At 39.2% G+C, this 27,449-nt stretch overlaps 4 protein-coding genes across 7 annotated transcripts; all 4 read right to left on the reverse strand.

Annotated features, from left to right (window-relative positions):
* Window positions 1-120: 120 nt before the first annotated feature.
* On the reverse strand, window positions 121-6,387 carry LOC141790459 (acyl-CoA dehydrogenase family member 11). Its single transcript, XM_074670341.1, has 15 exons — window positions 6,340-6,387; window positions 5,147-5,435; window positions 4,471-4,694; window positions 4,276-4,375; window positions 3,666-3,783; window positions 3,382-3,524; window positions 3,137-3,289; window positions 2,404-2,498; window positions 2,205-2,304; window positions 1,987-2,127; window positions 1,818-1,910; window positions 1,636-1,743; window positions 1,374-1,545; window positions 822-888; window positions 121-739 (listed from the first exon to the last, which is right to left on the reverse strand). The coding sequence occupies exons 2-15, from the start codon at window positions 5,423-5,425 to the stop codon at window positions 622-624; spliced, it is 1,911 nt and encodes a 636-aa protein (XP_074526442.1). The 5' UTR covers window positions 5,426-5,435; window positions 6,340-6,387; the 3' UTR covers window positions 121-621.
* Window positions 6,388-6,781: 394 nt separating this feature from the next.
* On the reverse strand, window positions 6,782-18,163 carry morc2 (MORC family CW-type zinc finger 2). 3 transcript variants are annotated; one of them, XM_074670834.1, is made up of 28 exons: window positions 17,982-18,163; window positions 17,305-17,444; window positions 14,629-14,682; window positions 14,506-14,540; window positions 14,343-14,411; window positions 14,124-14,214; window positions 13,918-14,026; window positions 13,509-13,668; window positions 13,291-13,402; window positions 13,041-13,166; window positions 12,878-12,957; window positions 12,703-12,785; window positions 12,522-12,607; window positions 12,112-12,252; window positions 11,866-12,020; window positions 11,405-11,533; window positions 11,200-11,305; window positions 10,897-11,029; window positions 10,734-10,817; window positions 10,347-10,598; window positions 10,000-10,248; window positions 9,327-9,446; window positions 8,966-9,023; window positions 8,719-8,857; window positions 8,463-8,630; window positions 8,281-8,374; window positions 7,935-8,123; window positions 6,782-7,762 (listed from the first exon to the last, which is right to left on the reverse strand). In XM_074670834.1, the coding sequence occupies exons 2-28, from the start codon at window positions 17,376-17,378 to the stop codon at window positions 7,694-7,696; spliced, it is 3,165 nt and encodes a 1,054-aa protein (XP_074526935.1). In that variant the 5' UTR covers window positions 17,379-17,444; window positions 17,982-18,163; the 3' UTR covers window positions 6,782-7,693. The 3 variants fall into 3 exon arrangements, with proteins under 3 accessions (XP_074526935.1, XP_074526933.1, XP_074526936.1); XM_074670832.1 differs by having other exon boundaries at window positions 17,978-18,163; XM_074670835.1 differs by lacking the exon at window positions 9,327-9,446 and having other exon boundaries at window positions 6,783-7,762; window positions 17,978-18,163.
* A 341-nt stretch (window positions 18,164-18,504) lies between these two features.
* On the reverse strand, window positions 18,505-22,297 carry LOC141790567 (transmembrane protein 248). 2 transcript variants are annotated; one of them, XM_074670541.1, is made up of 7 exons: window positions 22,216-22,297; window positions 21,458-21,655; window positions 21,082-21,331; window positions 20,905-21,004; window positions 20,649-20,790; window positions 20,412-20,549; window positions 18,505-19,890 (listed from the first exon to the last, which is right to left on the reverse strand). In XM_074670541.1, the coding sequence occupies exons 2-7, from the start codon at window positions 21,617-21,619 to the stop codon at window positions 19,870-19,872; spliced, it is 813 nt and encodes a 270-aa protein (XP_074526642.1). In that variant the 5' UTR covers window positions 21,620-21,655; window positions 22,216-22,297; the 3' UTR covers window positions 18,505-19,869. The 2 variants fall into 2 exon arrangements, with proteins under 2 accessions (XP_074526642.1, XP_074526641.1); XM_074670540.1 differs by having other exon boundaries at window positions 22,150-22,289.
* Window positions 22,298-22,658: 361 nt separating this feature from the next.
* On the reverse strand, window positions 22,659-27,375 carry plbd2 (phospholipase B domain containing 2). Its single transcript, XM_074670003.1, has 12 exons — window positions 27,002-27,375; window positions 26,204-26,297; window positions 25,970-26,128; window positions 25,789-25,889; window positions 25,450-25,664; window positions 25,244-25,338; window positions 24,955-25,112; window positions 24,412-24,507; window positions 24,236-24,307; window positions 23,988-24,140; window positions 23,679-23,841; window positions 22,659-23,577 (listed from the first exon to the last, which is right to left on the reverse strand). The coding sequence occupies exons 1-12, from the start codon at window positions 27,220-27,222 to the stop codon at window positions 23,407-23,409; spliced, it is 1,698 nt and encodes a 565-aa protein (XP_074526104.1). The 5' UTR covers window positions 27,223-27,375; the 3' UTR covers window positions 22,659-23,406.
* Window positions 27,376-27,449: the final 74 nt, after the last annotated feature.

Raw genomic sequence — 27,449 nt, forward strand, 5'->3', positions numbered from 1 at the left:
TTTCCACAGTTCACTGTTGAGATTTCAACTTTCAACTTTGTATTGTCAGCTCAAGTTTGGTTGTTACACACTGGCACACTAAAACAAAAAACGCACACACAGCAAAGTTTCAAAGTCCATATGTTTTTATTGAAGCCTTAATTTTCTTTCTTTATTTAAGAAGTACGTGAAAGCAGCATCTTAAAAAAAAACCCGTCGCGCAGTCAGAGCCCCTCTCGCTTTTGACCTGTGCTCCAGTGAATTTTTAGTTTGTTGATCCTCGCTTACTCTGGCTGTGAAAGACACCATGAACGTGAAAATGAAAGCCTGGTGTCACGTGCTATTTATTCAGTTCACACATGTAATACCGCAAGCCTCCAAAATATAGTCTTAGGTTGCTATTGTGAAACCATAGCTCAATAGTTATTGTAGACTTAAATAAAATCCCATACATCTACAAGTAACTAAAGCTTCAAATCACATAATTGCATGGTATAGGTCAGCTGTGTTAGTATAAACAGAGGTTTTTAAAATAGTCTCAGAATTCTACATCAAATAGGACACAGAGACAAGATCTGACATAATAAAGTGAGGCACAATAATAGCAGACTGAGTCACAGATTATTTTGTTTTCAGTGAGTACTATAAATCTGGGATTGGGCGGTCGAAGACCAGAGCAGCATCAAGTGGTGGAGTGTTTGGATCATACCATCCTCTCTCGTGTTTAGTCACCACAGGACACAGGTCCTGCTCACACCACCTTAAAGAGAACAAGTATGGTTAATAAATGCAAAATATATATTGCTTCTTTTTTCTATACCTGAAAGAAAAGCCTTTTTTACCTGAGTGCTGCATATGTGTCTGATGGTGAGGCTCCTTTCCAACTTGCATGGTCAATGAGAAGAGCACCTGCAAACAGACATTTTGTTCAAGCCCATTTGTTATAAAAAAAAATCAGTTCAACAGCCTCAGACATTTTTCTGTTTTCGTAATCTCTGAAGAAAGCTCCATAAGACTGCCAAAGTGACACCCCCTGATTCAGCGTGAGCAGTGGTGGAAGATGACCAGTTTAAAATGAGAGGATTCCTGGGGTTTGTATTTGGAAAAAGGTAGTAACCAGAACTCTGCGACCACTCCTAATCCTTGTTTTAGTCAGTGAGACTCGGCTACATGAGCTATACTAATGGTGATTGAGCTGCATTGCGGGTAACCTTTAGCCTAAGTGGTGACGGCAGGAGAATATGTAGATAAAAAAGTAGCTTAGCTTTTGTTTTTCAGCTTTTGTTTGGCGGCATTTTCATTTTTTTTCTCAAGGAAGATGAGTGCAGTATGATTAAAGGGTGTAACTCTTTATTAGTGAAGTGAGGGAAATGTTCTGGTGCCATGTTTCTTGCCTGTATAGATGCGAGCCAGACTGTATGCCAGGTCTCGGGCTGCCAGTTCCAGGTAGCTGGTTGGTCTGGTAGCTGCAACCTGGACAAAGTCCTTCAGTTCAGACAGAGCAGCCTCCACTGCTTTCACTGCTGGAGCCAGTGAGGAAATGCTGGATGCACCTGAGAGCAGGGACTTAGGTGCGGGAGAAATAATAACATCACATTCCTGTTTGACTGTTCACAGAAAACTTACCGAACATGTTTGACAAGGTCATTCCACTACCTTTGTGTGGGTAAAGTATGCATGAAGAACCATTCCTGAGCTGCGAGCCACACAGCGCAGCACATCCAGAGACAGAACATTTGTGGTACCTTCCCATATGCTTAGAACCTGACAAGGAGACTGGTTAGCAACATTAATTCCCCAAAACAGCTCTAAACAAGTGTCGCATGCATTAAGCTCACTTGTGCATCACGAAGCATTGCAGGAAGTCCTGTATCCTCGATGTAGCCCTGTCCCCCAAAACTTTCCAAACCCTCTGACACCACAGCTACTGCCTGTGACAAAATAATATGTTAAGGGGTCATTATAACAGCAAGCTGATTGTTTATTACATGGGTAAGAGCTGTGCACCTGCTTCCCAGTGTAAAGTTTGACCACAGGAGTGAGCAGGCGAAGTAGGTGTGTATCCAGCTGGCTCGCCAAACCGCTCTCTTCACGGCCCAACAGACGACACACATCCATCACCAGCAAAAACGCTCCTCGAGTTTCCACCTGCGCATGTCACCACGAGGGGGCATGATGAAAAACACAGCAGTGAGTTTGAATGACTTTTACTCATACTAGCTTACCTCCATCCGAGCAAGAGTCTGCATGTGCAGCGGGTGGTCTTTAAGAAGCTTTCCAAAAGCAGTGCGGCGAGTGGCATAGTCACGAGCCAACTGAACCACCCTGTGATACACAGATGTGATTGTAATCAGATTATGCAGCATTTAGCACGAAGCAGAAATGAATACAGGAGGGTGTGTGGACATATGAGTTATTTCCTGCCTTCTCATTGCAGATGTTGCAGAGATGCTGTTGTGGATCCTGGTAATAGTTAGCATATTAGCAATGGAGGCTACACCTCTTCCTTCCTCTGAAAGCTGTAAATGGGGAGAACAAAATATACATTAACAAATAAGTAACATCCAGAATCATATGCTGGGTTTTGTACTTCTGGTCTTAAATGGTACAGTAGTAGATTTTCCCATTAAGACCTTTGAAAACATAGACAACGAAAAGCTGAAAATTATGTGTAATGTGTAGACAGAATGTCTGCAACAGATTTCTGACACAGCAAAGAGTTATTTAGTTATAGATTAACAATACTGTTAACTCCTATTCATGTTTCTAATAAGAATCTGTGAAAAATGTGTTTTATTAGAGGTCCATAAGCCTTAATTTTTGAAATTCACACTGTCTCGTGACTAAAGCAGCCAACTGCTCCCCTTAACAACTCATGACTTTTGTTTGCTAGTCTGTGTTGGTTGACAAAAAACCTGTTTTAGGTAATATTTGCTTTTAAAGAATGGCCTCAGGATTAAAAAATATTTAATCACATACCACTTGGTAAGATAACTACAGAAAGGTTTGTCCTGTTTTCACTGCAAAAAGCTTTATTTGAACAAAGTGAGCTGTACCGGTGAGGCTCTCAAATAACACAGCACTAATCATATTTGCAAAGACTTTGGGGATCCTTCGGTTTTATTATTTCTGTGATACATGAAGTTGCATAACTGACCCTGTGTGCAGGCAGGCCGTCCAACAGCAGCTCAGCAGTTGGCATCTGTCTAGTTCCCAGCTTATCCTTCAGCCTCTGAACCTCTATACCCTTTAGCCGGCCATCCTCACCTCTGCTCACCTCAGCATAGAACAAAGACAAACCCCTGCTACCCTGCCGAAAACAAACACACACATAGACATATTTATAAACCTATCAACAGGAGAAATGACAGATGTCAGAGGAGTGAACTGAGTCAGCTGTACTGGTGTGGTTGCTCCAGCTTGGTTCTGCTTTCTGGCCAATGTGAGAGTCATGTCAGCATCTGTAGCAGAGGTGAACCACTTGAAGCCGTGAAGTTTGTATGAGCCATCAGACTGGGAAACTGCTACTGTCTCCGTGCCACTGGCTGAAGAAATACATGACGAATAGACAAACAATGACATGTTGCAAGTACAGTAGCTTCATATGTAGATGAGAAGATTAATACAACATGAAAATAATTTTCTGTATTTTTTTCTTTAGGGTGCCAGTTCATGTCACTACTGACCCACATCAGATCCTCCCTGTCTTTCTGTCATCCACTGTCCAGAGGTCCAGAATCGTTCAGGCTGACGGGTTGTCAAACGACTGTATGCTTCATCTACTGGCCATGAGACACCTATAGACTTTAAGCACAGGGGAAAACACCTCTCAGAGTGTATACAGGTTTAAAAAAGAATTAGATTGAGCTCATGAATGTTTCACCAATAATCTGACTTCGCTAAAACCCATGAACACATCAGCTGGTTGATAAGGTCATATTAGCTGTTTTTTTCTTACTGTTGGCATTTGTACAAGCATTTCTGTTCTCAGACTTTCACTAATCAATTTCAGCTGTAGTTAATTTTTAGACTTGCTTTTCAGAACAGCTTCAAAGCGCCTTTTTCTTCATCTGTTTCCAATACTCCAAGACCAGGGAGTTGTTTGTAACCTTGTTTGCATCACTTATAATACGTTTTACAAAAAAACAAAAAAACAAAAACAAAAAAAGGGTAATCTGGTTTCTTAAGAGCATGTCAATGCATCTGCTTTTAAACAAATATTTAACAATAACATCAGTGTGGGATTAAGACCTACAGTACACACTTTTAGTCAGATGATTGATTTTTCTGACACACCTGGATGACCTTGGCAGCTCCATCAGTCATGGCCAGAGGACAGGTGTAAAGACCAGAGGAGGGAGAGAAGATGAATAACTTGCTCATTTGGTACACACGACTAAAATCAACACAAACAAAGAGAAGATACAAATTTAACCACTTGTTCAAACAGAAATTCACAAAGTTTCTGAAAGTGAAAAAGGAACTACAAACCTCCACTCCCCATATGACCTTTCATATCCAATAGCAACTAGTCCCTCCTGTGCAGACAAATCTTTCATACGTTTCCAGGCCGGGGAAGTCACAATGTTGTCCACTCTGCGACCCCAGGGGTCAAAGTGCACCAACCGAGGAGGAGTAACCTCACACTCACGACCCCACCCATCCACTTCATTTGCCACTCGGTCCCCAAATGCATTCAAGTCTGAGAAGACAGCCTGTGCACAACACATAAAAAGACAACATTTGATAACTGGAACAGATGACCTCTGTCCAGCTGTTGGTCAAGTCCTCACAGATACAAGGGTTTACTTCAGTAAGAGCTAAAGTAAGATGAAGCTTGGCTGTAGACCTGATGTGTTGCTGGTTAATCAGTAGATGAAGGTCAAGATGTGATGACCACAGAACAATAGAAAAAATACTGTGAAGGGAATGAAGCCCTATGTAGCCTTTGGGTTTGGTACTTGGCAGGGTTTGTTACATAGCAAACACAGCAACTACTGGTTTGTTAAGCTGAAAACAGCAAATCAGGCTCAAAAGACAAGAATTTTTGGGTTGTCTCAAAACCTGAAGTATAAAATTCATTTGTCACAAAGTTTAACCAATGTATTTCTCCTAATTCTATACATTATGTTCCTGTAGCTAAAACACATCAGTGCTCCCCCCTCACCTCCTCAGGTAGGTGTCTCCTCAGGTATCCTCTGAGCAAAGCATCCTCTAGAAATGGGTTCTTCAGCACTGGCCTGTCCTGAAAGAAAGATCCTATCTTGGCTCCAGAGAATGGCAGGGAGCCTCCTGTCTCCCAGAGTGGTTCTTCATCAGATCTTCTTGTGCCAGGCTCGGCAACACTGACTGATCGGATGTGGATGAGAGGCTGGGGTACAGAACACCATGCCTTGCAGCAGCTTCCAGCTAAATGACGGTTCAGTAGAGCTGAACACGCAGTCATTGCTCAAGACCTGCAGTGCAGAGACAAAAGGATGAATTTATCTTATGTGTGAAATACAATATCTATTTGATGAGAAAAAAATACAAAGCACAAATAAAGACTTCACTAACCCTGGGGATGTTTCTTAAAACGTTTGTCTTTATCCCTTTTGTACAACAAAATATTCAGCAGGATGACAAAGTTCCACATAACAATGGAATCTGATGGATGTCTCAATAATCACAAGCAAAAAAATGATAGGTATTGTTGTTTACATTAAAAGAAATACTGTACAATACATTTTTTCAGTGCCAGCAAGTGATCTTAAACACAAATGGCAACAATATGATAACTTGTAATGTAAGTCACAAATAAGTACTTTTTAAATGAAGTTCCAGCCCCACGTAACAGTTTATGGTTTATATACAACATGTATTTTCCTTTTTGGTATTCTGTCCGATGTTACCTTCCTCTGATTAAATCCGAGGAAGGTAAAATCGGTTGATGATATGAACATTTACGAAAACATTAAAACATACGCTTCAGTCAGCTGTAAGCGTTTGCTAAAGTGGGTCAAAGTTCATTTATTTCTGTTCCATAGATACAGATGTGATTGGCGACCTGTTTGAAGTCATTATTTTCTTGATATATTCTTATCATATTTTAGAAAAGGTTTCAGCCTGATTTTAAATCTAATTCTTGCAAGTTCATCAAGTTTGGCAGCGCGCAGCGGCCAAACTGCACATCTAGCTGCTGGACGCCACCTGAAGTGACCCGAGCTGGTGTGGCAAGCGAGCTAACGGTTACACAACTTTTCTGTAACTGTTTTTCTGAAAATCACCTTTAAAGAGTTCATACTGATACATTATATGATCTCATTAAAAGAAAATTAAGCGTGTAAGTGTCATACATGTAAGAAGAATACACATCCTTACCTTCCGTTAGCTGTGCAGTGTTTACATTCAGAACGGATGTACCAGGACTTTCAAAATAAAAGTCCCCGACGTTGTTAAAGGGACGATTCGCCACACTTTTACCAGACAGACTTTTGTGACATGAATGAAGTGATGCGACGATTTCATTTTCTAAGATTCTGGAATTTCTATCGGCTTTCTGATACGAGTGAGTCAGGGTAACGATACCTTTTATTGGCCTAGAATGATGCAAACAGTATTTTATCGAAAGTGAGTAATAAGCTTTCATAACACCAACACACTAGTAATTCATTTCAATGAGCCATGACCAAAACAAATGTCTGAATAATGATGGCCTCCTTACTTTTCACAAAAGACTCTACCCAAAATGTAAATGGGAATCTGGAGATGCTGGACAAAAACAGACATAAGCCCATTTTAAGTTGTTACCGAACCAGTTTTATTGTTTTACGTAAAGATTTTCAAAAATACAGAATCCTTTGTTCTAACCAGAACATAAAGACAGAAAGCATGCACCGTTTCATAAAACATTTTCATGACATGTTAAAAATCTGTTCAAAAGTAAGGACACAGGCACTGAACAATAATGGACACACAACTTTTGAATTTAAATGGGATTCTTTTCTCTTTCAAAATTAAACACAGAACAGTCATAGCTTAAATTTAGCAGGGGTATGGGGGATAATCATACTGATAAAACCCAGTAAGCAAATCTTATTTGTGGGTGTGTCACATCACCCAGCTGTAAAACATTAGCCTGTTTTGCTGTCAGACCAGGAGCAAGTAAAGTAAGAGGCAACACAGATGTGACTGTAGTGTAGAAAAATAAAATGTCAGTGCTTAAGCACAGGCTGAAAAACAACAACCAAAAAATAATGCAGAAAAACAACCAGTCAAACCCAAGTCTTACCTGAGTATCGACCATGGTGAAAAAAGTGTAGTCTGCATTTTAAACAGCATTAGTAGACTTTATAAAGGGAGGATATATTGAGTTAAATCTACACAAACTGTTTTTAGATCAATTAGGAAGGATGGCTGGAACATGGATTAACATATATAAGCAGCTATATAAAAAAAAACAATTATAACCACAGTCCAAGTGGCTACCCAATAAAAGAGAAACAAAGAGTGGAGAGGTGCTAGCTAAATAAATGATAAAACTCAAAGATCAAAGTCCTGACGATCAGGTTTAAGAAGTGGATGGATCAACAATGAAAATATCCTCAAATATTCACAGCTAACTCTGCACCAAAGCACAAGTCCTTTGGGAGCTGTCAACAAGTCATGACTCAATCAAAACTGCCAGTTTGTGAATGTGCAAGTCCTCTTCTTTCTTTTTTTCTCACTTGTGTCCTTAATCACCTTTGGTTAGGAGGTCCTCTATGTATGCATCAAGCTCATCATCTGTGTTTATGTCAATGTCCTAGCATTCCAAGAGAAAAAACATCAGACTCACTTACAGTGCAAGGGCTACTAACGAAAGCAATTATTTGAAAAGCATGCAATTTAACAGATAGGTTACAGTCCATTAAATTTTTGTCACATATTCCGGTTATGGTACACTTATAAGGAATGACAAAGGCACTGAGTCTTACCTCTTGTACTTTTTGCAGAAGTGCTACAATGTTTGTTCTCAGCTTCTGTAGTTTTTCATCTGCCTCCTTTAGTTTGATCTCAGTATTGTTACTCTTCTCCTCCACAGCTTTAGCCCTCGCATCAGCCCGGCTCTGGTACGAGTTACACAGAGACTGGAGACCTGATTCATACTGCTGGAAATACTCTTTCTAGAGGGGGAAAAGATACAACATCACAGCATCACTCTGGATATGCTCTGAACAGGTTGAAAAGTTGTTAAAATCACACCCAGCACTTAATCTCTTTATTTTCCCTTTCAAAGTTAAACCACATTTTCTATCTACTGTCATCATTCATCAATCTCACCAAAGGAAAAGCAGCCAGCTCCTCTGCCGTCATGCTGTTAACATCATCCTTTGGAATCCGGAAATCAGGAGGAAAAAAATAACGCAGCATTGTTCTGGAAACAATTTAAGAAACAATATCACACCACAGAGCATTAACACTTGAATTTAAAAAAAAAAACACATTCAGGGGAATCAGCTCACCTCAACATTGTGACCAGACTGTCTGTCACCTCTCGGCTGGTTCCCGGTTGGGTTGTGTCTGGCTCCATGGTTGCCCGGCCCCTCTCAGTCTCCTGTTGAGTGTCAGGTGTCTGAGAGATTGGGGATGGTGGCCGCATCAACCGGACCTCATCGCTGCCTTTAAACACCCTTTACAAACAAATCATGATAAAATCAGAACATGACGCATATGATAGGTAAGCAGAATATACCCAGGAGCACAAAAAATGCATCTTACCATCGGTCTTTAGGAGTGGACCGAGGAACATAGTCAAATTTCACCTTCCAGCGAACACTTTGTTTATTTGCCTCCACAGCAATGACTTTTCCTGTGTACCACACCTTGTTGACACGTACTTCGACCAGGAGACCCTTATCTGGGGAGGAAAAAAAGTCTTTCAGCAAGAAATGCTCAGCTTTAAGAGCAATTTTCTTATTTAGCGAGATGCGGAGAAATGTCAGTGTTGTAAAGTTCACTGTCTCACCTCTCTGAGCATTTTTAGGGTCGTTCTCTGGTTCCTGCTCCGATTGCTTCTCAGACATCTGACAAACAAAAATAATTGTTACCATCATTATAGTTAGATGCTTTTTGTTAACCTTGGAGTCGGTGACAGAAATAATATACATCCTTTCAATAAAAGAGGTGAAAGTCCCAGAGTGACCTAAGGCATAAGGAAAGAAAGGCATGCAGATAATGAGCAGTTTGTTAGGTAGGGGAGGAAAATCGGTTAAACCACCCAAGTCAGCTAGAAGTTTTAGGTTAAATTTTGTTAGAAGCACAGGTGTGGGCACAGATGCAGCTTAATTTGAAGGTGATGAAGCAGGTGACCAGCCATGTACAGCTACCTTCGGTTGAGCAACATGCTGCTGCAAGGAAAAAGATTTAGGGCCAGAGGATGATGTTGTTGGTGTCTGCCGTGCTGGAGTAGAAACCTCTTTCTTCTCTGGCTGAGATCGTTTGTTGACCTGCAGGGTCAACAGCAGAGGGACTCTGATTTGGGGTTCAGTAACCTACTTAGCCAAACAGGAATGTCGGTAATTCAGTTTTTGCTTCATTGTGTTGGTACTCATGCTCAGGCATAGGTTGCCTTCTGGTTGCCACTTGCCGTTTTCTTTGATCATCTCTTAGTTTTTATGGCTAAAGCACTCAAACATTATGCAAGTTAACATATTTCCAAATCCCTCTCTGCAACTTTGTGAGCTTAATTTCACACTTCCTTGGAGTTCCTCTTTTGTGGGTAAAAAAACTGTATTAGAGACACAACAGCAACAAGCAGCAGAAAAGAGACAGCAGATACATCCTCACAGCCGTCCTCACAGAATGTCCCACAATGAGCCTCACATCCTGACTCACACAAAGAACTCATTTCCATTTTAAGCCCTGCTGATGGAAAATGTTTATCTCTTACATGAGGATGTTTGAAGCGCTTTTTGAGAACAAGAAGAAAGAGCTTCAACATATCCAAACCTGATTCTAAGAAAAGTGTGCTCTAACTTTTAAGACAAATTTTGTGCTTACCTCGTCCAGCTTGCCCCGTTTGGGAGGTGTGGCTTTCTCAACCACTTTACCGCGGCTAGCAACTGCAGCAGCCATCTTTGATTTCTTCGTTTGTGGTTGTTCCTCTTCACTTTCCTCTTCACTGTCATCATCCTCCTTTTCCTCATCTTCTTCCTCCTCTTCCTCCTCCTCCTCTTCACTGTCTTCCTCTATAACTCTCTTGCGTAGTCCAGTAGCTGCAGGTTTGGCTGGTGGTGCTTTGGCAGGTGTCTAAACAAAGGGATACATTCTCATAAACTGGTGTTGAAAGAGTCTTCCATCGGTACTGTACAGCCGAAGAGCAAATCTTTTAAAAATTGTTGACTAACCCGAGTGCTGCGGCTGTTTGGGGGCGTTTTGGCAGAAGCTTTGGCCACAGGCTTTGCTGCAGGCGGCGGAGGTTTTGCTGCAGCTCTCGACCTGGATGCGTCGACTTTTGGGGGTGGAGGTGGAGGTGCAGCTGTTCGGGTGGAGCGTTGAGAAGGTGCACGAGATGGAGGGGTACTCTGGGCGTTTTTGAGATGAGCAGGGAGAGGTGGGGAGCGAGGGCGTGCAGTGGACCTTTCGGAGGACCTTGTTGCCTGAAACAATGTCATGTGAAAAAAAAACACACCAAATGAGAAAATGAATGAACAACAAGATCATGTTTAAAAATAATGGCCCAAACTCACAAACTGTAAAAGTGACTGAATCAGGAAACTAAATGATGCATGTACCTGAGAAGTGCTCTCTGTTGGTTTCATGCTGACCTCCAGTGGTAACTTCTTTATATCTGCTGAGGATTTGATGGTGCTGGTTTTCTGATGGGTGAACAATCGACTTTAGTTGTGGATCACATTAAACAGGAAGTGAAAGACAAGAGAAAGAGGGATGTGGTACCTGCAAAGCCTGAAGTTTCTCCTGCTGTTGTTTGATTTTGTCTGCCAACTCTTTCTGTTTGTCTTCAGCTGTTTGCTTGTCTTTCTTCAGAACACCACAGGGCAAATTCTGTTTCTGTTCAGGAGCGTCGCACCTGTGGACACAAGATGCACACTGTATATTGTAAGAAGAAACACTACTGATGGCAAACAGAGTTACAGGAGGACTAAACTGACATGCAGTGCCTGTGATTATTAAATAATGACACAAAAAACTGGAAGATCCAAATAAAAGACATATTCTAAATAGTAACTTCTTGTGCACCTGTCCTGGGTGCTGTCTGGGTTCATGAGACACACCCAACTGTCTGGGTAACGTTTGTCCACAGCATCCATCTGGAAAGGCAGTGTTCTCCACTTCAAACATTTGTCTGTTAATAAACCACAGAATTAGAAAGTCAGTGTAGGTTTGTGGTTGCTTTCCCAGCATAAATGTCATGTAAGTGTAAGTGTGTGGTTTGATAACATACCACACTGAATAGTAATCGGTATCTCCATTGCACGACGTCTCTTATATCTGGGTTCTGGCGACGGAGCTGCAGACCAGCTGGCAGACAGATACCCAAACTCATCCCAGAACTTGGCGATTCCTTTTTGAGCTGCAGAAAAAAAGACAGCATGCATTTGAAACACTCACATTTTAGCAAGTTTTTTATCAAATAGAAGTTATTTGATAAAAAGTCTGAATTCTTAAAAGGGAAAGCTTGAATAAATGTTAAACTGAATAATGTTGGGGTGTCTGCACTTCACCATACAAACAGTAACTCTGACCAGTAGTGCAAGCGTGACATTTCAAAGACAAAGGTATAAAAATATTGCTTACCATTCTGTTGTGTTGTAGAGTTTGATTTTGACTACTACTGCAGTAAAACTCCCTTCAGCTGTTCTTAAACTTGTGCGGACATAGATTCAGAAATTTCAAGAAACTCACCAATGTTGGTGTCCTTCCAGTACTGTGCTAAATGCTCCCCCATGGATTTGAGTAAATGTCGATATTCCTTTGCATCTGCAAAGTCTTGTTTGTTGTGAGTCGGCTCCAAGACTAGATAGGGTACATCCACTACTCCAACCACACCTCCACATGCCCTAAAATGTGCAGATCATAATATCAATGCAAAAGTCAATGATTTTATGCTGGCACCGCATCATTTTCAGTGCATTTACTTGCAGTACTTACATGCCTCCCTCCAGCTGGGGGCCAGTCTTCTCATACATCTTAATGAGACGAGAGCAGTTGTACACAAACATCCCGTCTAGCTCCCTTTGTTCAATGTTCACTCCAAATATGAAGTTCAACTCCTTGGGCTCCTTAAGGGCTCTAAAAACAGGAGGGAAAGTACTGAAAACTAACAAGACGCAAAGAAAGCCCAGCACACAAAAAGTAGTTTAGTGTTCTGTGTTGGATGATCAAATTAGTGTTCTCTTTTCCCACAAAAACAGAACAAAAAGCCCACAACTACTGTAGGTAATACATTTCAACCCATCTTACCTGACAATAATAATAGGAGGTATATATTGAATAAATCCTGGGCCATAGGGGTTACTGTTGTTCAAAAAAAGGAATAAGGGCAATCAGATTAAACCTACTTCTGCTTGGCTTCAAGTATCATTTTCTTCATCTCAGCATCCCGTCGAAGCATCATGGCAGAATCTTGAACCTTTCTTAGGATTGCCTGAGAAAAAGAGAACACAACGTTAGTTCAGATATAAAATCAGTCCAGATCAAAATGTGGTCAATAACTGATTCACCAAATAATCTCAGACTTACCCTTGAATCTTTTGACAGGTCATCTCCCAGTCTGGCCTCCAAAGCTATCCGCTTACTCTCTGCCTCTTTGGCTTTCTCCTCAGCTAAAATAAAGACAAAATCCCAAAACTGATGTCAGTGAAGCATTCACATCATGAAATCAAAATGTGAATGAATAATTTCTCAGCTCACTCACCGATCTTAGCAAGGTGATCTGCTTTCTTCACTTCTTGCTCAGCACGAGTTTTGAAACGTGTCGAAGAGTATTTGTAAACCCTTTTACAAAACAAGAATAGTAATAAAACATTTGCCACTGAAATCTGGTATGAAGATGTGATACTTATGTTACATCACATTACCTTGGTTTATAAAGACAGCAAGACAATCTCTTGGTCCTGACTTTATGTCCCTGTATGAAGATCCTCATGCGTGGGTCAATGTACAGCACAGCTGCGTACGCCCTGAATGATCTCCTCTCTGGCTTCCTGTGAGAGGGGGAAAGAGAACGTGCAGCCACATTATCAAATTTCTGATTAAAAGAACAAACATCCAATGAAGTAAATGTTGAAAACACATGGGTCCATGATCCTATGGCTGAATGATACTCACACTCCTTCAACTGGTGTCCCAGACATTAGTATGTCCTGATGATCTGTCTCCACATCCAGCTCTGGTTCTCCGTTGTCCATCAGCTTCTGATTATAGATGATCACTAGAGTGCCTTTTAAAAAGTGAAGTAACATGTTATTTGAATTTACATATGAAAGATTGTGAAGACATTAATAGAGGCAGGTATGATATATTTTACGACATTAACTTCTACTTACCACTGCTGCTTTCTATTTTGTTGAACTGCTCCATCAGCTGCTGTTCATTATTAAAAGGGGAGTATTTGAAGATTAGTTCTGTCTCTATGGCGTACTTTTCTGGGTCCGAAGTAAGTGGCTCTTTGGTCTTCAGATCCCAAGAGGGGAGGGGCACTATCACCTGGAAACAGAGGACCAAAGTCCTTGAATATGGAGGTACAAAGATGTTGAAAACCTGAAGTGGCCAAAGAAAACCGGGAACACACTTGCAAAATAAAAGTGTAAATTTGAAATTTCAACCAAATTAGTTTCTTTGTTTACAGAAAGCATCAACAAAATGTAAAAAAAAAATCCTGGGCTCAACAGGTATTCAAATTAATTGTAACAATTCCTATCAATAAGATTGTCTTCGTCGACATTCGAATCTGACCTCATCTAGTCCCTCCTCTTCATGGAATGTTCTGGACAGGAAAAGGCATGTCAGCGTGTCACCCTTTTTCGTGAATAATATGAAGTCTTTCCCAATACGCATAGAGCCACTGTTGAAGAAACAAAAACATATTGAAATAAAACAATATGTGTCAAATCAAAAGCACCAAAATCCACAATCAGATCTTATCAGATCACAGGTCTTACGATTTCAATCCGTTTCCATACTGGCCGATCTGAGTGGACTCAGGGGATCGCTTGTTTGACTTTCCAAACTGTATAACATGGGTTGCCTCATCTAGTAAACAAAAAGCATTCAACATAATGTTCTAATTAAAAACATATGTATCACTAAAAAAATAACATAACTGTTCATAAACTAAGAACAGTTTGAAGAATCCTCTCTGTTACAGAAGTACCACTTACTCGGATCCATTCCAGTACCATCATCCAAAAAGCAGAGCATGTAGCCGCCCCGCAGCTCCGGCCTTTTTTCTGTCAGCAAAACAGTAGCAAAAATGTCACAGAACCACCGTAAGACAATGAATAAATGCAGAAGTTTTAATGACAGAGCTATGCTGGTGTTTACCTGTGTAAATGTCTATTCGTGTGGCATTGGCATCCCTTCAAAAGAAATAAACAGATTTTGATAGGTTTTGGTACAACTATACAATACACATCACTTAGCACCAGAGAATCTAATTAGACATACCTTGAATTGTCAACAAGTTCTGCCAAGGCTCCAAATAAGAACTCGTGAGTTGTGCTGAAAGTACATAACACATTTTATCGATTTACAACAATAATTCCTTTTCAACAAGAAAAATCAAGTGGGTAAACATTTCAAACTTTGAGATATCTGTAAATATGATCTGATCTCCTTATCAACGTCTGGGGTAAGGCTGTTATTCAGTTGTAAAACCTGAATTTCATCAAATGAGTTTAAAGATTTGTTTCTATACAAGCAGAGCTGATGAAAGCTCTTTGAATTTTATACTAATTCATTATAATATATATATATAGAAAATATATAATTCATTATAATGGATATTATATATATATATATATATATATATATATATATATATATATATATATATATATATATATATATATATAATTCATTATAATGGATATTATATATATATAAATATATATATATAATTCATTATAATGGATATTATATATATATATATATATATATATATATATATATATATATATATATATATATATATATATATATATATATACACATACATACATACACATACATACATACATACAGTATCCAAGCATCGATCAAGTTATTCAGTGAGGCTACATTACAAGAAACTTTTAAGGTCTCCCAGTATGAGGTTCCATTAGTGCCAAAAATATGTATTGATGCACACTGTATGTCTACTGTGCATGTGACATGACGTTTGTCTACGGTTGTGTCCGAAATTGTTCACTCATTCCATACTCACTACTCACTATATAGTGAATTAGATGAAGTGGACTATATAGTCCACTCAATCAGCTAAGTGAAAACAACATTTCCGACACTTCTCACTTACTAGCCAGCCGCTGACAGTGATGTAATTACTTACGAGTCGCTCACAGATGGCTGGGGATTTTACAGTTCTTTTTGTTTTCTCAAACTCTGCAAAGTGGTCTTTATTTTAGTGATAACCAATGTTATGCTTAGCTTATTTTCCGCAACAGCCAAATATAATAGAATCATTTATTACACATTATTTATAAAATAAAAACCATATATTTTCACAGCAACTTGCGCTGTATTTGAGAATTACAAGGTCCCGTAAATGCATTACCCGCAATGAACAGTTTAGTGGTAGTAGCTTAGTTACTTAGTAGTTAGTAGCGTCTGTGTTTTTTGTTTCTCTGCTCAAAGTTGAGAGACACGTTCCTCCGAAAGTTAAACAGAGAGCTAAGTGTCATTCTCTGACAGTTTTTAATTTTTGTTTCATGTTATCAGTAATCATCAGTCATGTAATCAGCCAATCTCGCAATGCATGATGGTAAATAGTGAGCGTCACTAATACACTACTTTTCAAAATGCATTGTGGGATACATTGATCGGACTATATAGTGATTGACCATGCTCACTCAGATTTTGGACAGCACTCCAAAATGGCATATTCTCTGTATAGTGAATACAGTGTATGTCTAATGACTGATAAAATGTTCTTGTCATTTACTATGTCATTACATTGTGTCGTCAAGACCTGTCATTTGATAAAGTGTTGTTGTGTTGTTTGACAGACTCATGTTTTTTGTCTTGATGTGTACTTTGGCATGTCATTATAATGTGTTGTTTGACTGCTTCGTTACCATACGTTGTTACCATCATTGTTGTCTGACAATGTTGTTGCTATGTGTCGTTTGACAAAGTAGTTGTTATGCGCTTACTTTGTTGGATATAGACAAAGCAAATATAGAAGTTAATACTTTAATAAAAGTATAATGAAAGTAATTTTTTGTATTTTTTTTATTTTGTTAAGTTATTTTGTTAAGTAATTTTGTTAAGTTATTGGTAGACTGGACAGGATGTGCTGTTACAAAGCATAACAACTTGTCAGAGGGCACATTTAGACGACACAAGGTAGCGACGCATATTAACAACATTATCAAACGACACATAGCAACCACATTGTCAAACAACACATAGTAACAACGCAAAGCAACAACACTGTCAAACGACACCTAACAACACTTTGTCAAATGACACATCATGACGACACAACATAATGACAAATTCAAATGACACAAGGACAGTTCAAGATTCAATAGACATAGAAATGCCATGTCACACGCACAGTAGAAATAAGTCAGTGCACATGACGACATAATTTTGACACAAATGGTACATCTTAAAAGTCATCTGCATATTTTTGGCACTAATGGAACCCCATATCCCAGTACTGACAAAGAATACACTAGTTTCTGTTGTGACCTCTGCAGGCTGATGAAAAGTTTGAGCTGCAGATTTTCTGATGATATCTTTATCACACCAACCGTTATATACTTCTGTTTGATTGCCTATGTACATCAGCCATAAGTTACTTGGTATTAAAGACCATTATTACAGTGAATTTGTAAGTTATCTCCTCACAAAACACATGAAATGAGTGCAAAGTTCTCTTTTTGTTTGAGTAGATGAGGTGAAAGAAGCAGTAATTAATTAACTGTCCCTAAGACTTGGTTTATCTGACACTCAGATGTAGAGGCATTGACCAGATGTAGCTTCACCATATTTGGGTCTTGCAACAGCATTCAAACGTCTTTCAGGTTTGATTACATTTACATGTATCACATCAAAATCAATATTTTAATGTGGCACTACATTGCAATAATCAGACATTTAAAGTAAATTGGTACTTACGAATTTGTGTGCAGGTATTCAAAGGTGAGCTGAGCCCTGCTCAGATTGCTGTAGTTGGAATAGGCCATGACCATTCAGTTATTTTCTGTTTCCTCAATGTTTTGTTGTGTCCAACCGAGCTCTAGTTCAGACCCCCCATCCTAAAAAAAAAGGAGGAAACAATTTGAAATATTGCACGTTATCGCACCAACGACCTTATGTTCTTCATGGAAACCAAGATCGTAATTGGTAACAGTTGATGTGGATGGTTGACAACATGTCAAAGGGTCAGGTTAACACCCATTCTTCACTTAAAGATCTCTATTATGAGGGGTACCACGTGGGAGGCCTGTTCAGAAATAACACAACACTGTAAATAGGAGCAAAGTGTGTCTACAGGTAAGTTCTTCGCAAAAGATATCAACAGCTACTTATCGAGGCAATAATACTTTCTGTTATAGCTAGCTCTCTGTGAATAATGGTCAAGAAATGCTAGGAAAAAGAGTATGTGATGTATCATTTCTAAAGTTATTCAATAGCGGTTACTATGTTTTGATGTTAGGCTAGCATACGTAGCTAGCGGACGTTAGCCTTTACTTCAGCTTGTCTACCCTGGATATGATGTAAGCTTAGCTAGCGAGCTAGCGCCACACTGTGAATGCATGCATTTGACGTTAGATTAAGTCTTTATCACCGACTCTGTAGACCATATGATGTGACGGCGACTTTGTAGTGGCTTCGAGGTAGTGTATAGATCCGCCCAAGGTGTAACAAATACTCTGAGACGTTACGTTCTCCTTTCTTTAACATAAAACTAAACCGCCAGGCCGCAAGAAATCCACTTGGCCGTTGGCTTCTTGGATTTCCTCTGGACTGTAGAAATCCCGCCTCTGTTTTCTACTCCCAGCGAATAAGAGAGCAGCAATTGAAGGATCTCAACGGTGGTTGGCTGAAAATTGTACGTTGATGAGCGCACATACCGGTGCATCGATCCGAAGGTTGCTCCTTGGATCCCAAAACAGACTGCCAGGATATTCAGATTGATAATAAAACATGAAGTGCATTAATTTATCTACAGCTGATATATACAACCCCCTTTAATGCGGGTTGGTCTCAGAAAAGACCTCTCTATATTTAATTATAGGTTATAATCTAATACAACCTCTAATGATACACTGTGTGTGTTCTGTGTTTTTTATTTATTTATTTTATTTTTGCCGGTATATGGTTTATGTACAGTCAGAACTAATAGATGAATAAAAAAACAACAGCCCTTTCTAACTGCCCCGATCAGAGCCAGGAATAAGAGACACTGAATTCTGTAAACTCAACCAACTCAAAATTCAAGACATATAAACCGTACATTATTTTCTATAAATGAGTGTTAATCTTATTAAACAAAGGGTTGTAGTACTGGAAGAATTGTGTCTTTTGACATTAATTTTGATTCTTACCTGTTTCAGTCAGTTGATATCCCTGGGGACTAACATGCACACACCACACTAAGATGCAAAGTGTTCTGGATTATTTTTTCTTTAATCAATATTACAGATAGCCTGTTTCAGGCAATTTCAACACGGACTCAGTTACTCACAGAGTATGATAAGTTAATACTGGTCATTTTCATGCTAACACTTAACTGTGTAAAGTGTTTATGGGTCCTTTGTGTTTCAGTACACATAAAAATGGTCTCTATCAAGGCAACTGCTAGAGAATTTCATCACCTATTCATTCTCAGAATGTACCAGTGTTTCATGAATTCAAGGAGTTTGGAATGGGAACTTCAATGAGCTGTCCAAAGTCTGATGGAAGTCTGATGGATTGAGGCATTGAGCCTTGTGCTCTAAAAGTTCTTTGGTTTGGTCCAGTAAAATGAAGAATAGGAATACAGTGCATTACACTTATTCTTTCACATTAAGATTTCTTAAGCCTATGATTAATATCACCCAAGTGCAGGTGAGAGTAACACTGGAAAAAATATGAACTTAGACTGGAAAATTCTTTTAATGGAATGCACCTAAATGCTTAAATGTACGGTCCATAATGGACTGGATTAGGTCAATGACCAGTAAAATATGTAGACATGACAAATTGAGTTTTTTTTCATAACACAATAGTTCATTACATAATGCATTTCTCTCTGTCAGAACTACATCTCTGAATTAAAGCCTGTTTTAGTTTCCAATGAAGGATTGAGTTCTGCATATCGAAAAGATAGGGATTGTGTTAAATAAGCATTATAAAAAATTACGCGTGTGCTGAAATGTGCTCCATTAAATGAGCCAGGTTTGAAAATTGCTGAAAATTATGCCTAAATTGATTAAACTTGAACGGATGAATCCTTGCAATACCTGTGTCCTCAGATTCATTGATACTAACCTGATGACACCACCAGGATATTTGTTCCTTGGCTTCAGAGAGCTCTCTCCAAAGCCCAAGAGGACGTTGTATAACTTCATTCAAATACAGAGTTTTACTTCTTGAAAAGTCATCATTATAAACTCCATGGACTGCTTCCTTAAAACTGACATTTTCTGTTGCTTCTCTTCTCGATTCAACAGATCAATCCTTCAGGATAGACAGGATTCAGCTGTCAATCAAGGGCTTCTGAAAAATAAAGCAAAGTAGTACATTTAGGTTCAAACAAAGTCTCAACATTAAAAACATCTAGTGTCTGCTGTAGAGTCTCTGCTACAAAAACAGTGAACACAAGTTTTTCGAAAATTCTTTTTTTTTTGTAGATTCAGACACGCTCATGTAATATTATCAACAAAAACCTCAAATCAAGACAAGACAGGGATTTTTATCTCATCTTAACCTGCCACTTTGCAGCATTTAGCAAGTTACAAAGGCAAAGAAAAAACGTGTCTTTACAGGAAGAGACTCATGTTAGACAGACATCTTTCTTGACAGAGTTGGGGTTAGAGAGAGACAGAGGGAGAAGAAGAAAGAGACAGGGAATGGCAGAGTTCAACTTACTTTTCATACAAACAACTACAGTCTTTTCCTTCAAAGAGTGATATGTGTAATTTTTTGTGGGTTTTTTTTGCCTGAACATTTTATAGTTTCTTATAGAACACAACCACAGCGAGAATGGTACAGGTATTGCAAAACATAACATTTCTTACATTTTGAGGTTCCAGACCATTCCAGTGGGGTCGACGTGCTGAATGTGTCATACTTGCTGCTAGACAGAGAATCGTACAAACTCCGAGTAGACACACACTGACTTCCAACAGATGTCTTACTACCACACTCCTCTCCTCCTACAGCATTGGAGCAGAGAAAAGCGGAAAGTTTATGTCAGGAAGGTTTCTGAAATTATCATAGCTGACAGAATTCTTTTCACGTGTTACTTTCTGTACCTGTGTCAACATGATGGTAAGGGAAGGCTCATTCTTAGCGTGCAAACTGTAGCAAGTTTGTGAGTCTGTAAGTTGCTGCTGGTTTGGTTCAACATAGATGGGTGAAAAGTTTTTCTCGGGTGTAGGGCACTCCTGTGGAAGTCTTTAGTAGAGACATTGTCATGTTAAACACATGTTTATGGGTTGAATATTTTTCCCCACAGAGAACAAAAAAAGAACATTTATAAACACTCAATGAGAGTGTGCAGGGACTCACTGGCTCATGGGCAGGAGGTGAGTTGGAGAACTTATGGTGAGGCAGGTGTAGGAGTCATTTCCTGATAAAACCTCCAGAGTCACATTAACAGTATCATTGCCTGGGGGGAAAAAAACATTAAGTCATGGGTGACAACTAATAGTTTTATACTTCCAAAACCGGAACTGGAAAACCAACCTCCAAGGTGAAGCTGACTGCTGTTTAAGGCAGTGTGAAGAGCTAGATCTTTGAGAGAGCCACTGTTTGAAGTCACAGTCAAAGGGACCTTAAGACGTAAAGTAGTGACAGATGGAGCCATAGTTGGGGGAACTGAAGGGTCTCTTTTTATCTGAGGAGAGTTGGCTGGAGAGACCAGTTCAGATATACTTGCATTGGCTTTTACACACAGCTGGAACTGTGATATGGAAGATAGGAGGTGGTTCCAGTCCTACAAAAGGAGTAAATGTGATTTACTTAGAGCACATTACAAGCATATCCAGATTCACAACATGTTCTCCACAAACAGTAGCAGAATCAGACCTAATGGCCATGGTTGAGATCAATTCGTTCTTACCTTTTTCGTGTCAGGGTTAGGAACATCGTACTTGTAGTTGTACGAGCTGAGGCACAATAAAGACACAGCCATAGTCAACAGACACAGGAAAAATGTAACCCCAGGAGGATTCTGGGAAACATAATCTCTAAAATTGGTAAACGGCTGCCAAAAACCCATCATCAGGCTGCACACATCCCTGGGATGTAATGTGACCAGCTGTAAAAGAAGAAATTCACTTTAGTGACCAAAAACAGTGTGACAGCTGTCTTAACAATTTCGTGTGGACCACGATCATTAACAGATGGTTTAATCACATAACCCGGAGAGAACTGTATTTCACCAGAAAGGAGGGGGTAATTGTTTTTTGTTTTTAGTTAAAAAAAAAACCCTGATGATGAGTAGAATATCACATACTGCTTTAACAGCTGTGCTTTCAAGAAGTAATAACTAAGTGACAACTAGATTACCAAAACAAAACACTGGTGCTTTGTATCCTATAAAAAGTCGCGTACAAACGATAAATCACTTTTCTGAAATTAAGAGTAATTTCTACCATGTGACCGAAAAAGATACATTTAGGTAATACTTCAGGAGACGTGTAACTCATCTACCTTATCAGCAAACCAGCCACATCCGCCTCTACATGTTTTCTGACACGTTCAGTTACTGTCAGTGTAATGTATCAAACGAGCATGAAAACATCCACATACCTCGATTATAAGCTGTCTTTTCAGATCACGTCAACAGATTTAGCGAAATGCACTGAAACCATTTACCTTCAAAGTTATCAGGCGGGGAGTTGTCTGCCGTGCATAGATGTTTACAATACTAACACGGCAACGACTACAACGCGACAAAAGCGACGATTTACAACGAATTAGGGCGGAGTACTATGACGACAGCAATGACGTAAGTCATGTGACTTAAAGCCTGTTGCACGCGGCTGCACTCCTGTGGCAGCGACTACACTTCATATTTATGTATTTTAATATTAATATTCTCAGTGTATGAGTTGAGTTTCTGTGACAGTATGATATTTCCAGTACGCAATGTGTTCATCATGTGCAAGAAATGTTTCTTTTTCTCGTCATCACAGTCAAAAATATTCTAAATAAATGAATGCATTCTTCTGGTTTTTAACACCTTTATAAGGGGTTTACTCCTTGTCTTTCAACTTGTGAAACCCGTTCATATGGCACATCTTTCATCCTGCTGTACAAACTGTTTAAGTTTCACAAAATAAGCTTTTATTATTCAGCATGTGCAAAGTGTTTCCACATCTCAAATTATAACTCTGCCAATCTTTGATGAGGGAAGAAAATTCATTCTGTGAGAAACAACAGGGAACACCTGTCAAGATGTACAGGAGTCATTCAACTCTTTCATCTGTGCAAATGATGATACCCCAGGATATTTAATTGCACCAGCAATGCAAACAATTATTTATGATGAAAGAATCAGGACATTTTATTTAACATGTATCTCAAAATAAATCATAAAGTTTTTGTAGAAGAATAAAAACAATTACTCCAAGATCAAGACATTCCATCCATTCAATAACTGTCTTGGTTATTTCTAATAGAAATTTTCCATATAGTGAGAATATTTTACAGCTCCAGTCACTCACTAAGTATCTAAAATTGTGTGTAATTTACATTCCAAGACAGTAGTTCAAGGAGAAATCTTTAAAAACAAAACTTGAAAGCAGATATTTTCAGATGAAGAAGCTTCCACTTCCCACTCACAGTAAAGGCTTTGCTGATCTTTTTGTATTTTTCTCACGGTTCAATGCTTTTATGCTGCAATACTTCCAGAGTATTATTGCTTCTCACACAAGAACTAAAAATTGTGATTATTTAAAAACTCATTTCACAAAATTAAAATGCAATTTCCCTTTGTTGTAACCTTCAACAGCACATCTGGCATTATTTCACCTCCCCTTTGTGTAGTATACAGTATAGTCCAAATTAAGGAGTCCAGGTGACTTTTATAGGCTCGAATGCCCATCTGTCAGGGTGACCCATGTGCACAAGGTCTTTGTACGGGGAAGTGCTCCACTGGAAGGGTGGCACCTGATCCCATGTGGGTCCACTCACTGCTAGCATACCATAGTCACGAAACATCCCATAGGAAGTCATCTACACAGAGAACACAAAATACACCTGATTATTTATTGCCTCTAAGATTACACATACACATTTTAGGTATTACACAGAATGAGTGTGATGAGTTACATTACCTTCATATCTGTTCCTCCATGTGGTCTCTGCTTCAAGGCACCAAATGGATATGTACCATTAGCTGGATTCAGATCTGAACGAGCTGAGATAGCATTCTCTCCATTCCACGGTGGATCGCAGCCATCACACCTTGACAATGGGTCTTCCTTAAAATTATTATACCTGGGAACAAATTGTACATTGTTGTTCACATTAACACAAGATGGTACGTATGTAAACAACAAAAAAAATATATGTTCAAGAAGAACATTTGTGGAGTGCATATAAAATGAGCACAGAGGGACATGCCCATCCCAAACAGACTTTACCTCATGAGACGGACCATTGAGTCCAGATCTACAACAGCTGTCTGGTTTCTTCTGAATATCTGAGCCCGAGGATTCTGGTCCAGAGAGAACCAAGGGCCAAACTTCTCAACCAGTTCATTGCAGCCACTGGCATTAAATATGTTTTCATAGTACCTACATGTGAGAGAAAAATTACATAAGGCCCTGAAACAAAATAAATAAGTCAAAGTATAATATGTTGATGTAAAACTTGATCATATCAAACTTACGGTATATTAAAACTTGCCCAGTAACCTTTCTGCAGTAGTTCCTGAGTTTTATCAGCGTAAACAATGAATCCACTGCAGCATTAAAGTAGAGAAAATCATGCACAGGTTTGTGAGTGGTGAAAGAAAATACTCACATTTATTTTATGTTTCATGAAATACTTCTTGCAATGACTTACGGAATCTGCTCAAGCACAACCAATAGATCCTCTTTAATGTCAGTTTTTCCAGGAGTAAAGTGATTATAGTCCACAATCATCCACTGGTTGTTGTACCTATCATGCACACACAATCCAATACAAAGAAACAATTACAAATGTTAATTCTTTGTTTGTTTGTGTGTGTGTGTGTGTGTGTGTGTGTGTGTGTGTGTGTGTGTGTGTGTGGTGTGAAGTGTATATTCATGTAACTGATGATTCACAAACACTCAGCCTTATGACTTCTTTACAGCTGTATGACCAGACTGACTACTCATGTGACTACAGATTATAAATGCCCTTTTACAGCCTTTTACAGGCCCCTTCACAGCTAGTAGTCAACACTGGAATCAAAGGTCAAATAGAATCTTATCTAAACTCAGACATTAGGAATTTGAACACAAGACAAAATGTGGCAAACAACTCAAGCTGGAGCCTGTGCAGGAGATTACTTGTGGACAGAGTAGGAACGGTGTTGACTGAAAAGTCATGAGACCCAGTTTCTCTCTGTAGCATAAAACTTACGTTCCACTGTTGAACTTGCTAAATATCTTGGCCCACTCCATGCCAGTAGTGGCTAGCCGATTAGCCACAATATTCCTTAGCCACTCCATGACGGTTCCTGGCTGAACAAATTTCCAGAGTGAAGGATTACTGTTGCCAATGGTGGTTTCCAAAGTAACCTGAAGATAAAGATATGACAATTAGAGAATTGCAGTACATTTTTATTTCAAAAAAATCAAAGCAGTATATTGACATACTACTTTTTGTTGACAATTAGTTTCATTATGCCATGCAGACATAGTTCTCTCACCAAACCACTGCTAAGGATATAAAAGTCATCTCCAGAAAAAATGGATCCAGGATAAGATGAGAAGGCTTGAACTCTTCCAGGGAGTAGACCCTCCTCTGAAAATAAATATATCAAGCCCATTACTAATATAGCTTTGATTTAAAAAGAAATTTTTACACGAGCAGTAATAGTAATGAAAAGAAGGTCTATTTCCACCAGAAAGCTACCTGAAGGAGAAACCTTAAAGGAGAAGGTGTATTTCTTCATGATGCGAAGCATGGCTTGGTACACGTTCCAAGTGTCATGTGACACCAGCAGTTCCTTGTTGTTTGGCAGCAGCTTAATAAGAGCAGAACACGAGCCAGAACCAAGTGGTCGAGTTTGACTAGATTTGTTCAGAGCAGACTCCAGGTCCTCCAGATCTCCACCCAGTTGGAAAAGTCTGAATGGAAAAAGTAAAAAGTGTGTGCAGATCATGACAGAAATGTTAAAGTTCATAACCATTGTCACCCATCAGGGCCCTGAGAGGCATGTTTAATTAATGCTGTACTGAGATAACCACATACAAAAAGCCAAATGGATTGAAGGAGAAAGATCCTGTAGGAAATGACAGCTGATCATTGTAACTGTCTTCCAGGCCTTTCAGCTGCAGAAGTGCCAGACGCACCTAATAAGCAGAGATAGACTGGTTAAAATAATCTTTTATCTGCATTATGTATTTCATTCTTCATACATATTATCAGTTACCTGGTACCAGTATGGTGAACTTGGCTGCTGCTCTATTTGCTCTTGAACCCACTGCATGTTGGCTGTGATGAAAGCCTTGAGGCGGTCACAGTAACCCGTTTGAGCGGTGAAGGGTCCGCAGTAACCCATCAGAGTGTTCATCCAGTGCTTATAGATGAGCTAAACAAACAAAAAGTCTCTACATGAAATCAATTATAAAATAAATAGGGTGGCAGATTTTAGATCCAAGCCTACCTGAGATGTGAGCGCAGCCTCCACTGCACCAGCAGCATACGCCTGTAGACTGTCATTGTACTGACTGCTGGTAATCACCTCTAGGAATGACCACCTGAAAAGAAAGGCACGCGTGACTGACCTGTGCTGTAGATGACAATATCAAAGAGGACAAATATTATACCAGCACAGGTATATCATAGGTGTAATAATAGTCAGCTTGATACCAGTGCAGGTCTTGAGATCTTTACCAAAGAATAAGCTATGTTTTTCATATTTTTTGGCAGCCTTTACTGAACAGACTAATGTACACTGAGATAACATGGTTCACAAATATCAAGTAATTTGTTTTTTAATCAATAATACCTATGGTTTCACTTTCCTTTATATTCAAGACTTCCTTGGCTCAATTACTTCTCTTTAACGTCTCTGACTTGGGACAGATGCCCAGCACAAATTAGTCTCTATTTTCTGCTTCTATGCAGTTAACATGTACAGGTAAGATAATCTTTAAGGTAGTAATAAAAAAAAATCGGTCACTGGCTTCTTTGTAGTTTTGGTGGGCCCGGAAATCAATAATAGATAAGAAGCTGCTGATTTTATTCTTTGGCTCGAGGACATTGCAAATGCGCAGTTAACCAAAAAATAGTATTTCTTCACGTCATTTATTTGACTAACGTCCTAACGTTTGGTCTAGAAAGCCCATATTTACTTATTTTCTTTGTCTTTCAGGACCTACTCAATGATATGACTCATTACATGGGAAAAGGTTTGGCATGTTTTGAAAAACAGCAGCGTCAGCAATGTTTTGGTACTCACCCAGAATTCTTAATGTCATCTGTGAAGTTCCCCCAGGCTACAAAATCTCCTCTGAAACCCTCAACAACAGACAGCTCTCCAGTTTGTTTGTCAAAAACAGCGGTCCGTATTTCAGCTCGAATAGTTACAGATGTAAGACACAACCCGAATAACATCAATAAAACATTTAAAGGCTGTTTTACTCCTCGAACGGCCAAATTATTCTTCAGCCTGGCCGCCATGTTTACATGAAGAAGTCATATGATCACGCTGGTGACCAATCAACGTAAAGGGATAGTCTTTTCAAAGTAAAAGCCTTTTTTGGATGCTCTTGTTACTGACACAAAATACACAAAGCACATGACCATTGACGGTATAGCACATGACACAAAAAATGCATAGTTCTTGACACAAGAGATATATATTTTTTATAAAAGTTGACATCAGTCTCATTATCTGACTTTGATAC

This window comes from Halichoeres trimaculatus, unplaced genomic scaffold, assembly GCF_033239565.1.
Source record: "Halichoeres trimaculatus isolate MK-OKI-2021-1 unplaced genomic scaffold, fHalTri1.1 fHalTri1_scaffold_5, whole genome shotgun sequence".
Lineage (NCBI taxonomy): Eukaryota > Metazoa > Chordata > Actinopteri > Labriformes > Labridae > Halichoeres > Halichoeres trimaculatus.

Bases quoted from the DNA above. Each gene is read 5' to 3' on its own strand.
- plbd2 (XM_074670003.1), bottom strand. From the start codon at position 27,222: ATGGCGGCCAGGCTGAAGAATAATTTGGCCGTTCGAGGAGTAAAACAG. The intron at 25,665-25,788 runs GTATGTGGTTAT...TTTTCCATTCAG, and splicing joins TTCAATCCATTTGGCTTTTT to ACTTTTCCAACTGGGTGGAG. The intron at 25,113-25,243 runs GTGAGAGAACTA...CTTTATCTTCAG, and splicing joins ATATCCTTAGCAGTGGTTTG to GTTACTTTGGAAACCACCAT.
- morc2 (XM_074670834.1), bottom strand. From the start codon at position 17,378: ATGGTCATGGCCTATTCCAACTACAGCAATCTGAGCAGGGCTCAGCTC. The intron at 12,021-12,111 runs GTAAGTACTGCA...TGCACATTTTAG, and splicing joins CCCCAGCTGGAGGGAGGCAT to GGCATGTGGAGGTGTGGTTG. The intron at 10,599-10,733 runs GTACATGCATCA...ACATTGTTTCAG, and splicing joins CAACAGAGAGCACTTCTCAG to GCAACAAGGTCCTCCGAAAG.
- LOC141790567 (XM_074670541.1), bottom strand. From the start codon at position 21,619: ATGATGGGTTTTTGGCAGCCGTTTACCAATTTTAGAGATTATGTTTCC. The intron at 21,332-21,457 runs GTAAGAACGAAT...CTCCTTTTGTAG, and splicing joins CTAACCCTGACACGAAAAAG to GACTGGAACCACCTCCTATC. The intron at 19,891-20,411 runs GTAAGAAATGTT...TTTATTTTTCAG, and splicing joins ATGGTCTGGAACCTCAAAAT to AAGCCCTTGATTGACAGCTG.
- LOC141790459 (XM_074670341.1), bottom strand. From the start codon at position 5,425: ATGACTGCGTGTTCAGCTCTACTGAACCGTCATTTAGCTGGAAGCTGC. The intron at 3,290-3,381 runs GTACAGCTGACT...TGTTTTCGGCAG, and splicing joins AAGCTGGAGCAACCACACCA to GGTAGCAGGGGTTTGTCTTT. The intron at 2,499-3,136 runs GTCAGTTATGCA...CCCCATTTACAG, and splicing joins ACGGCCTGCCTGCACACAGG to CTTTCAGAGGAAGGAAGAGG.